This window comes from Phoca vitulina, unplaced genomic scaffold (assembly GCF_004348235.1).
Source record: "Phoca vitulina isolate PV1807 unplaced genomic scaffold, GSC_HSeal_1.0 scaffold13, whole genome shotgun sequence".
NCBI classification, from domain to species: Eukaryota; Metazoa; Chordata; class Mammalia; order Carnivora; family Phocidae; genus Phoca; species Phoca vitulina.
Window position 1 is genome coordinate 9239784 of NW_022589716.1, and position 15741 is coordinate 9255524.

Genomic DNA, 15741 nt, shown 5'->3' on the forward strand with positions numbered 1-15741 from the left:
TCCTGAAGACCTCCACAGCCAGAGCTGTGGAGGCCACAACACAAAAATATCCACCTAACGCTGGGACTTCCAGAACTCACCGGCAGAACTGCCTTGCCACCTAGGCTCCTCCCCCTGCAACTGCACAGCAGCCCCACTTCGAGCTCCCAGGGGAGAGGACAGAGAGTGTTCATCTGGCTTTCTGACAGGCCAGACGGGGATCCTTTCATTGTGTTTACAATTTAATCCATACAAAGCCTGTTCTTTTTTTTTTTTTTTTTTTTTTGAGGGGGATGGGCAGAGGGAGAGGGAGAGAGAGAATCTTAAGCAGACTCCCCACTGAGTGCAGAGCCCAACACGGGGCTCAATCTCACGACCCTGAGATCATGACCTGAGCTGAACTCAAGAGTCAGACATTTAACAACTAACAGCCACCCAGGCGCCCCAAGGCCTTTTCTAATAGAACAAATTGAAAAGCATTTCAGCTTGCCTATCCCACGTTTACTGAGCACTACTCTGAGTCAGGAGGGTATATGCATGCATGTGTCTCCTGCCTCATCACCTTGTGCAATAGTTCCCCCAGAATAGCCACCTTCTTCACTGTGGTGACCAGCCACTGCAGCCTAGCTCTTGAGCCATAGGACTTGAATTTGTGTGACAAACCAGGAAATTCAAGCTATTCTCGTCCATCAACATGACTAGAATTAGATGGATCTGTAGAAACTCAGAATCCTTCTTCCTTATTTCAAGATGTAAGAGATTGTTTGGCAAAGATACCACCTTTCCTGACCACACAGGTTGGCAAGAATGAAAATCTGAAATGACTGGGCTGAATCTGCCATTTTCAGTGTCTACTTCCACCCATGATTCCAGCAACTCTCTGAGAAAGTGGTGAAGTAATAGACTGATAAATTTCATGTACTATAGAGGCTTTTACTAAACTCCTCAAGGACTGGACCATGACTGAGAGGCTGGGTCAGGGATTTGGACAGAGAGAGGGTGCTGAGCCATGTTTCCGGTGGCTTCAGGAATAACATCTGAAAAGGATATAGTCAGGAAAGAAGATTTCTTCTGGTTTCCTAAGTTCCAAAGGGAGGCCTTGAGTGCCTCAGGGTCTTGTCCCCAGAAAGAAAGGACTTCTCGTCCAGATCCAGTAAAGAGGCATGTGCATCCCTGGGCAGGAAGGTCCAGTGGCCAGAGCACAGGCAGAAAGGCAATGATGAGGAGCCTGGAGAGTGGCTACAGGCAGGTGTATTTGGCTAAAACTGGAAGTGGGTTACGGAATAGTTAGAAATGAGATTCTTCACAGTCATGGGGAGTGGACTTGAGTAGGGCCTGGAAGGCCAGGCAGAAAAGCTAGAGCTAATTACCTTGCCAGTAGGAGATGCCTACTAAAAATGAGCAAATAGAACAGGAAAGAGCGGTGGTTGTAATTCAGTGTGACACATGCCTTAGAATTTAGAGAACCATAGTATTTATTTGCTGTTGTTTTATATAACTCTCTCCAACAGTTCCACGTATAGGGTAAGGTGTCACTAGTCCTCTGCCCTGGGTCCAGCATCAACTTTAGGCTCCTCCAGGAACAGAGCTTCTGGGGGCAGGCCCATCACACAGTTACCACCATTTACACTCCTCTCTGGACCTTTCAGAAATAGTAGAGATGAGGGCCATGCTGAGGTCAGAAAATGGTGCTGGAGGCACCGGGGCTGGTTTAGGGTCAGCCTTGGTCAGTGCCTACCCGTAAGAGCCATTCTGAGAAGGCTGGAAAGGAAGCTGTAGTCAGTGACCAAAAAGGAACCCAAGAATGCTCTGACATGTCAGTGTCTCCCAAAGCAAGGCAGCCTGTGCACAAACTCAGGTCACTGGGCCGGACTTTATCTAGAGCCCAGCATCAGTGATCAGGCTATGGGAGGAAGGTGTCTACCAGGATCTTAGGTCCCTTAATGCTGTGGGCAGCCCCTCTATCTTACCTTTGGTATCCAGTGTCCCTGACCTGGGCTGCACATGCCTTGCCCTAGCATGGTGCTTAGCCTAGTCCCCTGGCACCAGGCTACTCCTGGATCCCTGAGGAGAAGCCCCTGGACCTCCATATTTCCTGTCCCCACAGAGGCCGCATTCACTCTGCTTCTCTACTGTGAGCTGCTGCAGTGGGAGGAACGGCCGCTGCGGGAATTTCTCCACTACCCATCCCAGACAGAGTGGCAGCGGAAAGAGGGACTGTGCCGCAAGATCATCCACTACTTCAACAAAGGCAAGGTGGGTGTCATTAGGCAAGCCTTTCAGCTCTTCAGTTTCTGCTGTAACGTGTGGCATCTCGACACTGTAGGGATGGGCGGAAGCTACAGAGGGTTGTGTGTAGGGTGGTGAGTGGGTGGATGCCCATGTGTGTGCATTAGCTTTGGAGGCAGCATGATTTTTCTCTGGGAAAAAAAAATATACAGTTTAATTCTGTGGCTTGGAAGCCAATTCCAGATTGAAGGTGTCAGAGACAACCCCACAGAGCAGCTTGGCACATGCTGATGCTCCTACAGCAGGGGCTTCTGGGCCCCCACTTACATTTATTAGATTTACTTCAAGAACTGATGTAGCTTTCCTAATCTGCTGTAAAAAATATGAGCCATAAAAATGAGTGGATTTTAACCTTAGTCAAAGGAGGCCTGTCCTGCCTCTTAGCGGTACATGTTATCTTGGATTTCCCTCCCTCACAGCACAGACTGGACTTGTCTCCTTGGAGTTCTTCCCCATCAAGCTCGACTCTGTGGGATTGGCAGGCACCATCAGCATTAGTTTAGGCCTCCTGGGGACTTGCCAGCCATCCTGCTCCCATCTCCCAGAGGGCTCCTTGTGGGGCCCTCTGACCACTGTTGGCTGTGGCCCATGTACTGGAAAGGCTGGTTGTGTGACCTGTTGATGCTGTTTGCTCATTATTCAGCTTTGAGTGTGCTTTTAAAAGCTGAATTTGGATCACTCAGGGAACTGTTGTGGCTGAACCCCTAACTTGAATGGAAATTGGGGTTTTTTTAATGAATTTTTTCATCATTAAAAAGAAAGATTTAAATATTAATGGCTTTTGCCCATAAATCAGAAAACATCCATCAGTTTTATATAACATAGGAGAAATCTTTGTCAAAAGCATTCACCCATGCAGGAACCTTTCCAAAACCCTCAGGAGCTCTCGGGTAACCTAGCCCAGAAAGGAGGCCCATGCTCAGCGCTTGGGCAGCCACGTGTGACAGAGCCACAGTGCCATCCCAAAGTCTCCTCTTCTTGCCAGTCCAGGGCTGGATTTAGGGCCCCACACCAGTACACTTCCAGGCCTGCCTTTCTGGCACCCAGGCCACCTGGAGCTGCCATCTACCCACATGCCCAGCAAGCCCTGCCAGCTCAGAAGGAGAGGCATGAGCACGGTGTGAGTGTGCATGCATCCTTTTAGTGTAGTAGTTCTCTTTTCTTTCCGTGGGCACAGAGTACGGAGTGGAGAGTTAACCCAATCTGATGGAGCCTACCAGTAGGACAATGGTTTGGTTCCGCTCTTCACTCCACACTAACTAAACACTAGTGTTTAGAAAAGGACGTTTACAGCTTAGTATAGACAAGAGAATCAAAATGTAAACCCTGTTTGAGTATTGTAGATGAGCAGGACGGGGGAAAGACCAGAGGCTCCCTAGGCCACCTTCTTGAGGCTCTCCCACTTCTTCTAGCCACCCTGTTTTTGCTGTGAGTTCCTGGGGGAACAGGTTCTGTGCTGAGTGCAGACCACTCAGTGAGCCCTTTCATAAGCTCATCCTCAAAGAGGTATTTATCAGATTCATCCTCTTGAGTTCATACAGAAGGTCCAGTTTCTGTGTTTCTGTGCCTCAGTACCTAATAGAACCAGTGGATAAGGCTAACCAGTTCTTGAAAGCCTTCAAGGTTTTTTTTTATTGACTCCAGAAAAGCAAAACCTGGCTGTTGCAGAAAAAGTGTTCCTGTAGGGTTCTTGGTGCCAGGAGAAAAGCTACCTTGGCAACAGGAGGAGGGCAGAAAAGAAGACTCTGGGGAAGGACAGGTAAAGGGGTTCTAGCCCTCAGACTGCCAGCACACCCTGCCTCACGAGGCAGGCTCTCCGCTTTTCTTACACACACTCCAGCCTCTGTTATCTGCCTAGTACAAACAACCCAACGTCCTGTGGTCCCATGTTTATTTCATGAGCACCCAGAAGGATGGAGTCAGAAGTTCAAATCCTGGTCATAGTCTAGCCCAGGGCCATTCTCCGGTGGTGAGGTGGTTAACCTGGGAGTCTGCCCCAAGCTGGACTGGGCTCCAGTCCACAGAGGGTCAGCGCTCCCAGGCCAGACAAGGTCTGGCAGAGCGGGAGTTGAAAGAAGGAAGGAGAGGTGTGAAGATGGAAATTGGTCCTCCATCACAGGGCGGAGGGAGCAAACAGGAAGGGAAGCTGGACAAAGTCCTCTGACCGCTGCTCACCTGGCATATAGACCATTGGTACTGGAGCAGCCTTCTCTGTGCAGTTGGGCTTGGGCTCTCCTCACGGAGGGTTACTCTTGCCTGAGCTCCTCTGAAGGAATGATGAATCTCTTGCTTCTAATAGGCTGTGTGTAAAAAGAAGGACAAAGACCACCAGACTGGAGTCGCAGGCCTTTGCCTTCCTTTCCAGTTTGATGACAATGAGCCTGAGTCAATGTAACGTGTGCCGTCCCTGTCAGAGGGGCCACAAGGAAGTGTAAAAGCACACATCTGTCAGAGCTGGTGGAAATAACTGGATTTCAGGCATTGATGAGGAGTTTTAGAGTCGGCTTTGCCTCCTGCCGGAAGGAAGGAGACCAAGAGAAAAGCCATAGCGGGGATGCGGTATTCCTGCACACGTTTCTTACCTGTGTTGAGAGGCAGCTCTCAAAGTCGCAGACCCACCAGACCCACCAGGTTCCAGCACAGTCCCTTAAGGCTGACAGAGGATCTTCAAACTCTTGGTCCTAGCTCACTCTAAACATAACTGGGGGGTAGGTGGGAGGAGGGCTTAGAGCAGGAGGGCAAATTACACAAATTAGGGCAGCAATGCCAGCAAGGCAGATGAGCATTGATCCCAGTAGGGGAGAAGACCTGCTTTACCCGGAGCTACTGTCAGCAGACTTAAGTGCCTTTAGCCCCACGTGGGGCCCTCATCACCTAAATGAGCAGTTCCCCATGGGGTGCTCTTGGCAAGTTGGCCAGAAGTCTGTGCACAGCTCAGCTGCTTGGCCAGCCCCTATGGAGCTGCCTGCCGGGCAGACCCTGTGGTGGGTACTTGGCTGAAACCTGCCCAAGTGGCACTTGGAGCCAGAAAGAGGGCTGACCTGTCCCCCTTGAAAGATGCAGTATTGGGGGTGTAAGAGATTTTCTAGCCCACTAAGTCAGAGGCACTGTATTAACTCAGGGAGCTAGAGTCTATTTAAAAATTCCCTTTGGTTTGTTTTAATATTTTTAATTGGTCCTGCAGTTTGAATCCATATGGCATTAATTCTTTCAAAGGATAAAAATAATATGCTCTTTTTGAGAAACACAGTCCCAAATGACATAGAGTTGTCCTTTTCCCTGATGCTATTACAAATATTATTTTTAAAATATAGTTCTTATTATTTAAACATTCATATTGAAATATGACTGAGTGAAATTATATGATGTCTGAGATCTACTTCAAAAACTCTGGGGGGCAATAAGTAGTTGGGGTATAAATGATACAAGACTGGCGATGAGCTGGTCATTGTTGAGGCTGGATAATGAGTACCTAGGGGTTCATTCTTCTATTTTTCTATATGCTTAAAATGTCTTGTAATAAAAAATTTTAATTAGCATTTAGAAATTGGGGAGAAGAGCCTAGCTGAAATATCAAGTAAAACAATGATTCCCAATCTAACAAAACAAAGAAAGCACTATATTAAAAAGCAGAGGAAATAGGCAGTCTGGCCCTCAGTGAAGGCCCCTTAAGCCCTCCTCAGGTGCCTGTTATGTGGGCCTGTCACCATAACAGGGGCCACACCACAGAGGCAGCCTGGTCCCTGACTAGGCAAGGATCATTTGAAGCCTTCTTTAAGACTGGAATATTTCTAAAAGGAAATTGTCAGGCCTACTACTAAGCGCTTGGGTAGCCACTTCCTGCTTGGCTTCCATACTTGTTTCTGAGCTTCGTAATCTTAATTTAAAAGTCATTGTTTCCACCCAAGTTTCCATTGATAGATGATGAGTGGATAAAGACAAGGTGGTGTATATATACCCAATGGAATATTACTCAGCCATCAAAAAGAATGAAACCTTGCCATTTGCAACAACATGGATGGAGCTAGAGGGTATCATACTAAGCAAAATAAATCAGTCAAAGAAAGACAAATACCAAATGATTTCACTTACATGTGGAATTTAAGAAACAAAACAAATGATTAAAGGGAAGAAAAGAGACAAACCAAGAAACAGACTCTTAATTCTAGAGTACCAACTGATGGTTACCAGAGGGGAGGGGGTCGGGAGAGGGGTGAGATAGGTGATGGGGATTAAGGAGGGCACTTGCTGTGATGAGCACTGGGTGTTTTATGAAGTGCTGAATCACTATATCGTATGCCAGAATCTAATTTTATGCTGCATGTTAACTAACTGGGATTTAAATAAAGGCTTAAAAAATAATAAAAGTCATTGTTACCTTCATCAACTTATTAAATAAATCTTTATTGAGTACCTGCTCATGCCTGGCACTGCTCTAGGCTCTGAGGATAAAGTAAATAAACAGGGTTCCTGCCTTCATGTAGTTCATCATCTAATTGAGACTCATACAACAGAAAAGTAAATACTTTTTTAAGATAACTGGAGAGTAATGAAACAGAGAATGGGTGGGGAATTTCCTGTCCTTGATGAGGTAGTCAGGGAAAGTCCTCTTGGAGGTAGAGACATTTGAGGAGAAACCTGAAAGCTCCACCGTGAGCTAGAAAGCCACAGCACTGTGTGTTGTGCTCCACAGACTCATCTTGAGCAGTTCTTTGTGACAGATGAGCTGCAGGGGGCCTTTGGTTGTGCCCTCTGATGTGTTCCTTGTAAGCTGGGGCTGTTCTGAGGATGCCTGAGGTGCTGAAGCCTTGTCTTTCCTTCTGACACAGAGCTGGGAGTTTGGGATCCCATTGTGCAGGGAGCTGGCGTGTCAGTACGAGAGCCTCTATGATTATCAGAGCCTCAGCTGGATTCGGGTGAGCTTTGCCCCTTCCCCTACCCCCACCCTGACTGGAGGTGCTGACACTTCCCTGGCATCACTTTCTGAGTGAGCATTCACTGTGGGCCTAGCCCTTGTTTAAGTGCTGTGGACAGTACAGGAGAAGTGAAGCCAAGGCTCCTGCCCCCAAGACCCTTGTAGTCTCACTGGGGAACTAAAACACACATCTGACAAATGATGGTATGATCCAGCCCCCAAGAGCCACTGGTGCTCAGGGAAGGGAGAAGCAGCGTATGCAGGATAAGATGGGGGGTTCAAGGAGGAGGTAGCAGCTCAACTTCATGAAGGAGCTTTTCCTAAATGATTTTGTTCAGGGATGCTTCATCTGAAAACTTTATAAAATCTTTCCATGCTTTGGCTAGTGGTCACTTTCAAGCACCTTGTTCTTACTCCCTTCTTTCATGCTAAATATTCAAAAATTAAGTGAAATGTCCCATAGACGTCGAAGGTCTCTACCAAACTTTTCTGGTTGCTGGTGCTGGGTTCTGAGTCATAGTAGCTGCAAACTTCATTAGCAAAGAGAAGTAAGCAGTCTCACCCTCCTCCTCCACCCAGTCAGTGTGGCTATGTTCCCTGCCATGTTCCCTGCTCCAGGTGGGGATTTGGGTCTATACAATAGATGTGGTTCTCTAGAAGTAGCTTCTTGACTGGTCTTTGAAGGCCACTGCTCCCCCGCAAGCTGGCTTGATTGAGTGCATTAGAGCTATCTTCCCAGTCAAAATTCAGTGAGTTTTTCTGAATGTGAAGCCAGGCCAACCAATACTAAGAAACGTACTGACCTTGGTAATGCCAGACATCATGGATATTAGTTCAACTTTTAAAGTTTAAAATCTCTTAAAGTGGAACAGTACCAGTGATCCTGGCAACTGAGACTTTCTCGCTGTGATTATTAGCCTCTTTAGTCAGATGATGGATGAACAAGAGCAGTGCAATTGGACTGATGGAAAATGGTGCTGAGAATAGCTATTAGCCACCTATAAGTAACACCAGCCAGAAGTCACTTGGTGTAGTGAGTATCAACAAAACCAGAAATCCATGGGGGTGGGAGGAGTCCATGCTCAATGTGTGCCCCTGAAAGACAAAGAAGCCTGGATCTGTGTGGGATTGGGTCCACCCACTGGGTAGGAGGCCTTCTTCTTCCATCAGGCAGCAACCTGGGGAGAGGCTGATCATGGCCAGGGACTCCCTTCTACACGGTCTGAGTGTTCTGTTTCCAAAAGATGATGTCTACTTGGGCCTGGGAGAACTTGCTTTGGACACCACTTAGCAGTCAGGCCAACCTGAAGGCAACTGCCTTTCTCCTTCACAGAAAATGGAGGCCAGCTACTATGACAACATCATGGAGCAGCAACGCCTGGAGCCTGAGTTCTTTCGGGTCGGCTTCTATGGCAGGAAGTTTCCTTTCTTCCTTCGGGTGAGTCCATTCAGGTAGTCACAAGAACTTATATCATATTTTACACATAATTCATTTATAACCTATTTTTTTTAACCTTTTTCCCTATTCTACTGCATACTCCTTCTTGAAGGACTAACTAGTCCACAAAAGGCATTTGGCTTTATTTAACAGGACTGACTGCCAACTTTAGACTTTGTTTTACTTCGCTGTACTATTTTGTAGCTACCTGGGATATGTGAGGGTGATTTTCTTACCAAATCAAATTCCTGCAGGAAATGACCAGGGTCTGAGAATGTCCCACAGGTATGTCTAGAAACCTTCTAACTTTAAGTTCCAGTGCCTGGAATCCTCCATTGTGATTATTCTCAGGCAGATAGGACACCAGTACAGCCCTGACCTCAACAGTAGGCTGACCTCTTGGGGTTCATCATTTAAGATGATGGCTCTTCCCCCTGGCTGCACTGTAGGCTATGCAGCCAGGGTGGAGAAACTGTTGATTAGAGAGAAATTTGTGGGAGCTGCCAAATGGGATCTGGCTGTGGAGAGCCTTTTCTAGGCAGCCAGTTCTCTGGCCCAGGATGGTGACAGCCATTTCTCCCCATCACTCCCTAGAAGGCTGAGCTGGGATACCAACAGAATGAAGGAAAGACTGAGCATAGATGTACAGACACCAGTTGAACAGTTGTGATTCTCTTTATTCTGCAAAAGCCAGAGGCTCCAGGAGAAGTGAGCCTGGGCTTGTAAGCTGTAGCCCAGAGGGATTCACTGTGCTCAGCTGACCTAAATGAAGCTGTGCTGATGAAAGGGCCTTGGGGCTGCAGTTGAGACCTAAGACTAGCTCTGACTGTCCCCAATCCCAATATGTCACTAAAGTTCCGTGTCTATAAGTCTCAACGAGCAGCTGGGAACGTTCATAGAATCTCTTTAATATGTTTGGGATCCTGTTTTATCAGAAAGATTGCTTTAGCCAGTGAGCAATGATGAGCTTGATATCACATCACAGGTCAGTTGGCCTTAATGGCTCCTTAAAAAAAAGAAAAAACAAAAACAGTCTGCTAGCAACAGAGTCCAGGCTAACCACATTTCAGATGTAAAGCAAGTCAACTTGCACATTTCCTAGGCAGTAAACATTCTAGGCTAAAAAGAAAATTGACTTCTGTAGGAACTAGTAATCCTGGCAGGGATAGCAAGCTCACTCTGCCTAATTGTGACCCCCAGGAAGGCTCCAATTCCATTCCACAGTAGCCCATTTCTAGCAGCAGAATGTAAATGGGGAGAAGGTCTCCCCAGGAGCAGGGAACTTGTTCACTCCCTAGGGACCATCTAACTCAGGCCTTTCAGAAGTGGCCTCTTTGTTGCCCCCACCAGCATAGATCATGCAAAAGCAATGGAAGTAGAGGTCAGCAGAAGGGAAAGAAGGAATCACACAAGAATCAGAAACCAAAAGTATCTCTAGGAAGTCCTTAGACAAACTAATGATTCTGGCCTTATAACTTATTTCTTTCTCATTTTGTCTGCAAATTATGCTTTATTGTCATTTTTTTTTTCCTTGTTTAGCCCCACAATTTGTATATCAGAAACCAGATTTTACTCTAAAACATCATTACTTTGGATATTACAAAATCAGGCCCTGGTATCTTCATTTCTGTCCCTGCCAGACATGAGGTCTCCGTCATGGTTTGCCCTGGCTTCCACCACACATGCTCATGTCACAGGGCATCTCAGTGTCTTAGGGCACTCAGCGCGTTCTGACAAGTAGGACCTGCCATAGAACCTGCATGTGGCCCATCTAAACAATGCTTGCAAGCGACAGTCTGAATGTTCAAATGGGGTTTCAAAGGTGCCAGTAATGGAGGAGGAATAACAGTCGGTGTTAGGAAGTGTCACCCATCAGTCCATCCCCATCTCCACACAAGGAGCAGTCCCTAGGAGCTGTGTTTCATGCATACTGCCTCGCAGAGCCACATGCTGCCTTCCCTTCCCTCAGCTGCTCAGCTCATGTTTGGCAAATGGAGTAAGTCCCAGTGGAGGTAGCTGTTTGCTTGGTAGATGGCAAGGACCAAGTACAAAGCAGTGGCAGCCAGATCTGTCTCACGTAAGGATGCTGGGGCTTTCACACAAGCAAACTGGAAACCGACAACCAGCCTCAAGGTCAACGCTATGTGCCTTCTTCCTGCTGGGTCTCCCCCAGAAAGCTAGGCTATTTCCTCACCTTCCTTGAACACATAGGCCATCTATTACTTTAGCTCTGTCAGCTTGGTTTCTCTGGACCATCTGCCTCCCTCGCTTCACAAATATGATTATCTACTCATCTGCACGGAGATAAGAAAACATCCAGCCCTCCCTTCTTGGGGGAATTTCTGTTTCTCTTCATTTGACCCATGAACAGATACTGGTGAGGACTGTACATTCGCGAGTTGATATGAAAAGACCAATTCTTTACAATTATCTTTGTCAGTTCTGCTTATCAAGCAAGGGACTTAGAAATGTCTCTTGTCCTTTGACTATTGGTCTGTTCCACTGGAGAGGCCATCCTGCTCCTCCCGAACTTGACTCCCCTTCTGGTATTGTTTTTCATTCCGATGCATCCAGACATGGGGCCCAGCCTTAGCTGAGTTCTCCCATAGTAAAAGGGGAAGTGGAAAGGGGGCAGAAATTCTATTCCAAAATAATCTAAGGTCCTCCGAAGCCTGGCCTGTGATCATCCGTGTACCGGTGAGTGTGCGGCTGGCCCTGTGGACCTGTCTCTCTTCCTCTGAAGACATGCCGGGAGCGGGTGGCGGGGGGGGCGGCCAGTGCCTGATGCCACTTTGTCAAAGTGGCTCTAGTAAGGCAGCTGGGCAGGCAGACACATGTCACCAGAGGTCTGGACATGTGTTCCATTCCCTCAGGACCAGCTGTGAGGTCGGTGAGCAGCAGGGTTGAGGGTGCCGACCTCAGCCCGCTAACAGAAAACCTGAGACCTAACTCAAACCAAATATGATGTAACACAAGGTTTTAAGAAATGTGTAGTTAGGATGATGTCAGTTTGTTCTGCTGATGCAACTGCAAAGGAGTGTACTGCCAGCACGGTAAATAATTACTGAATACCTACTGGACACTGAGCAATATGTACACTGTTTCTCCCAGCTAATAAAAGTGTCCTTCAAAAGCACGCACCCGGTCACCCCCTTGTTGGGACTTCTGTGGTGGCACCCCCAGCCATCACTCCTTGGCACACCCCTGCAGGCATCTTCCTCCCCCTCCCCCTAGCTCTCCACACATACCTTCCTCCCACTGCCCCTTTTCCTGTCCAGGCTGTTGTTGCCCTGGTTGTGACCGTACCCACACAGAGTGCCCTTCGCCGCTCCTCCCTCGTTGCTGACCCACGTGGGCCTTTCAGGACTCTCTTCAGGCATGGCTTCTTCTAAAATCCCACCGTGCACCTCGCACCCCTTCCTGGGTAAGGTGCCCTCCCTCCTCCAAGCTCCCCACAGCCTGTGTCCTGCCTCCAGGCTGCTACATCACAGTGCAAGCCTCCCTTTTCCTGTCCCTCTCCCTTCTGGATCATGACTTCCCCTAGGGCAGGGACTGAGTGCTGTGTGCCCCATGACTGTCACAGGGGCCCCTAGGACATGCTTATGACATGCGTAGCTACTGACACCCCTGTGGAGATGGGGGCTTGAGGCAAGGCAGAGAGCAGGCTCTCTTGTTTGTGGCAGAACAAAGAATACGTGTGCCGGGGCCATGACTACGAGAGGCTGGAGGCCTTCCAGCAGAGGATGCTCAGCGAGTTCCCACAGGCCGTTGCCATGCAGCATCCCAACCACCCCGACGATGCCATCCTGCAGTGTGACGCCCAGTGTATCTTTTGTTGCTTGGTGGGGGAAGGTGGGTTGGGGTCCTAGGAGGTGAGGTCCACCCAGTCAGCTGCCCCCTGCTGTGTTGTTGGCCTTATGGGCTAGGTTACCCATAAGTCCTGAACAGAGTGTGTCCTCATCACTGAACCCACACTTAGCAGAGGCAGCCATGGCATGCCCTTAGCCGTGGAGTGCCTGAAGCAGGGCTTTAGGGGGGGACCTTTATCCCTAGGCTGGCTGCTACCATTACCTTAGTCCCCACCTTGCCCTGTGAAGGACCTGCCTAGGCATCCGGGAGCAGTCACTCAACAGGCTGATTTGGGGTTCCACCAGGACTCTTGCCCCAGGGATAACCACCACTCTGTGCCCTGCTCTGCTCCTATTTGTCAGGAAGACTGAGGTACAGCCCTGGGGGTGGGGAAGGATGGGGAGAGCCTGTGGTTTTAGTGGCACTTGGGAGTCCGGTTGCAAACACTGGCCTGCCCCTCATCCCCCTCACGCAGCTTCCTTGGAGACCTCATGACAGTCACCATGACTGTAGAGGCGTGTTCCAGAGAGGGGAGGGCAGGTGGACTCCCATGTTATCTCTCCACAAAGACCCCCAAAAGTATTTTTATTAAAAGATTGTTCTGCAGGAAATACAGTTTACCTACAGTGGGCAGGCCCCGGCTCTTAACAACTTTCTTGCTCTTGCAGGGTGGGCACCTGCATTCTCCTGACCTCTCTCCCGTCTTTCTTGGCTGTTGGCATCTCACCTTGGCTGAGTGCTCAGGAGATGCTGTGCTAGAGCAGGGAGAGGGTGCAGAGAGGGAAATTTGGTCTAACTGTGCTTGGGTCTCGTCTGGCCCTCAAGATGCAGCTGGTGCTGCCATTCGGGAATAGGGGCTGGGGTGCTCATTTCTCCTTTAGCGGATGATGGGAGTCAGTACTCAGATCCATCTCTCTGGCAAGTCTGGGTTTTCCCTTCACTTCCTGCCCAGACTTGCAGATCTATGCGGTGACGCCCATCCCAGATTATGTGGATGTCCTGCAGATGGATAGGGTCCCGGATCGCGTCAAGAGCTTCTACCGTGTCAACAATGTGAGGAAGTTCCGGTACGACAGGCCTTTTCACAAAGGCCCCAAAGACAAGGAGAATGAATTCAAGGTGAACAACTCTAGGAAAGCCGGGGTGGTACTTGTAATAAGGCCAGGGGCAAGCCCCACTTTCTCAGGATCTTGTCACTGTCTCATCCTTCAGGCAGGCAGGTGTGGCAAAAATTGCTCACTGGCCTGTACCTCCTTCCAGAGCCTGTGGATCGAGCGCACCACATTGACCCTCACCCACAGCTTGCCTGGCATCTCTCGGTGGTTCGAAGTGGAGAGGAGGGAACTGGTGAGACACGTTTCGGATGGGGCTGATCTTCAGCCCTGGCTTTGGGGACCTTTCGCTAAGGACTGAAGACAGAAAGCGAGCGTCAGCCACGTGCCAATCCTGTGCGGGGGCTTTGTACACCTTCTCTCTTCTAACCCTCACAACACCCCTGGGCAGCAGATACTTTTAATCTCCCAGTTTACAAATGTGGAAGCTATTCCCTGAGGTTCGGGAAGCCAGGGCTCTCTGACTTCAGAACGGGTGCTCTTCACTATTTACTGTGCTTCTGAGTGCCTACAGATCAGAAGAGAAAATTCAAAAGAGGTCAGGGAGTCTTAAGTCCACAGGAACAAGGGTGGGAATCAGCATCACTGATCTTGGATCCCCACTCTCGGGACCGTGCTGAGGGAGGGGTTGTCATTGTGCCTGGGACGACACCGTGTGCTGTGTGCCCTCAGGTGGAGGTGAGCCCTCTGGAGAATGCCATCCAAGTGGTTGAGAATAAGAACCAGGAGCTACGGGCCCTGATCAGCCAGTATCAACACAAACAGGTGCACGGCAACATCAACCTGCTCAGCATGTGCCTGAACGGCGTCATCGATGCAGCTGTCAACGGGGGCATTGCACGCTACCAAGAGGTGAGCAGGACCCTGGGCCAGACCCACAACAGGCAGCCTTGCTGGGAAGGCACTTCTCAGGCTCTTCTTCTTGAGACTCCATCCTCCTAGGGCAGCCTTCCCAACTCGCCCTCTCCTAGCTGTGCCTCCACTGACTAGGTGTGGTCCTGGGGTGAGGCTTTAAGCTCCCTCCCACTCCCCGTTTCTGCAGCATGGCTCTCCCATGGGACCTTCTCTTCTTTTTTGTTCTCTGAACTCTGACAGATGGGTAATCCATCTGATTATGGAAGGTGGTAAGTGGCCTCCAGGAGAAGCCCTGGAGCCCAGCCCTTCATGAGAAGCAAGTTGTGGGTGGCTAAGAGACTGGCCCCACACCCTGGCCACCAGCCCTGCCTGCCCTACCCAGGCCATCCAGGCTCCCTGAGGGACTGGGACCAGCATCCAGGATTAGATTATTTGGCTACCTTCAGTCCTTCTTCGGCACAAAAACCACACCTGTGATTGCAGGAGGTTCGAGCAGGCCAGGCTAGAGATGGTGTGTGTACCTGTGAGGAGGCAGAACCTGCCTTTCAAGTGGCACCTGAGACTCAGGCTTCCTGGGCCCCCTCTAAGCAGTAGTCCTGGGAGGAGTCTTCCTGACGTAGCGTTTCCTTTCACAGGCCTTCTTTGATAAAGATTATATCACCAAGCACCCGGGAGACGCAGAGAAAATCACCCAGCTCAAGGAGCTCATGCAGGAGCAGGTATGTCTTGCAGGGCTTAGAGGCCAGTGACCAGGAGGGAAAAGCTATGCACCGCAGGACGACTACAGTTCTCAAGGGCTACTGCCTGGCTTGCAGAGTGGCCCTGTCTGTCACCCTAATAGGTCCATGTCCTTGGAGTCGGGCTGGCAGTTCATGAGAAGTTTGTGCACCCAGAGATGCGGCCTCTGCATAAGAAGCTGATTGATCAGTTCCAGATGATGCGGGCCAGCCTCTACCATGTAAGCCGACCCCTGCCGGGCCCCTGCTGCAGTAGAACCGGCGGGCATTTCCTGCAGAGTGCAGCAAGCCAAAGGAAGGGGGGAGGGGCGGGGAGCACGAAGGAGAAGCTGCTCCCACCACAGGGGGGCAGCAGGCAGAGGTGAGTGCTCTATTGGAGGAAGGATGCCCAGGATCCCCTCATTCACTCCCCTCCCTGAGGAGGAGTCAGATTCAAGGGCAAAGAACATTTCTCAAGGTACTGCGCTGGTGAAGAGAGGTTTTCATATGAGGAGGAAAAGAGCTAAAGTATATGGCCCACATGTAGACATCTCTTTGGAGATGTTCTCCATCCAGGGAATCTACAGA

The 15741-nt window shown here is 49.5% G+C and overlaps 1 protein-coding gene across 4 annotated transcripts in view; it reads left to right on the top strand.

The window, feature by feature from the left end:
• DOCK3 (dedicator of cytokinesis 3) overlaps window positions 1–15741 on the top strand; it is a 571728-nt gene that overhangs the window by 538499 nt on the left and 17488 nt on the right. For all 4 annotated transcript variants that reach the window (XM_032411365.1, XM_032411366.1, XM_032411368.1 and 1 more), the window contains exons 38-46: window positions 2087–2235; window positions 7098–7184; window positions 8517–8621; window positions 12305–12446; window positions 13423–13589; window positions 13731–13817; window positions 14255–14434; window positions 15073–15156; window positions 15279–15395. In XM_032411365.1, the coding sequence (XP_032267256.1) occupies window positions 2087–2235; window positions 7098–7184; window positions 8517–8621; window positions 12305–12446; window positions 13423–13589; window positions 13731–13817; window positions 14255–14434; window positions 15073–15156; window positions 15279–15395 (1118 nt within the window). The remainder of the gene's footprint in view (window positions 1–2086; window positions 2236–7097; window positions 7185–8516; window positions 8622–12304; window positions 12447–13422; window positions 13590–13730; window positions 13818–14254; window positions 14435–15072; window positions 15157–15278; window positions 15396–15741) is intronic.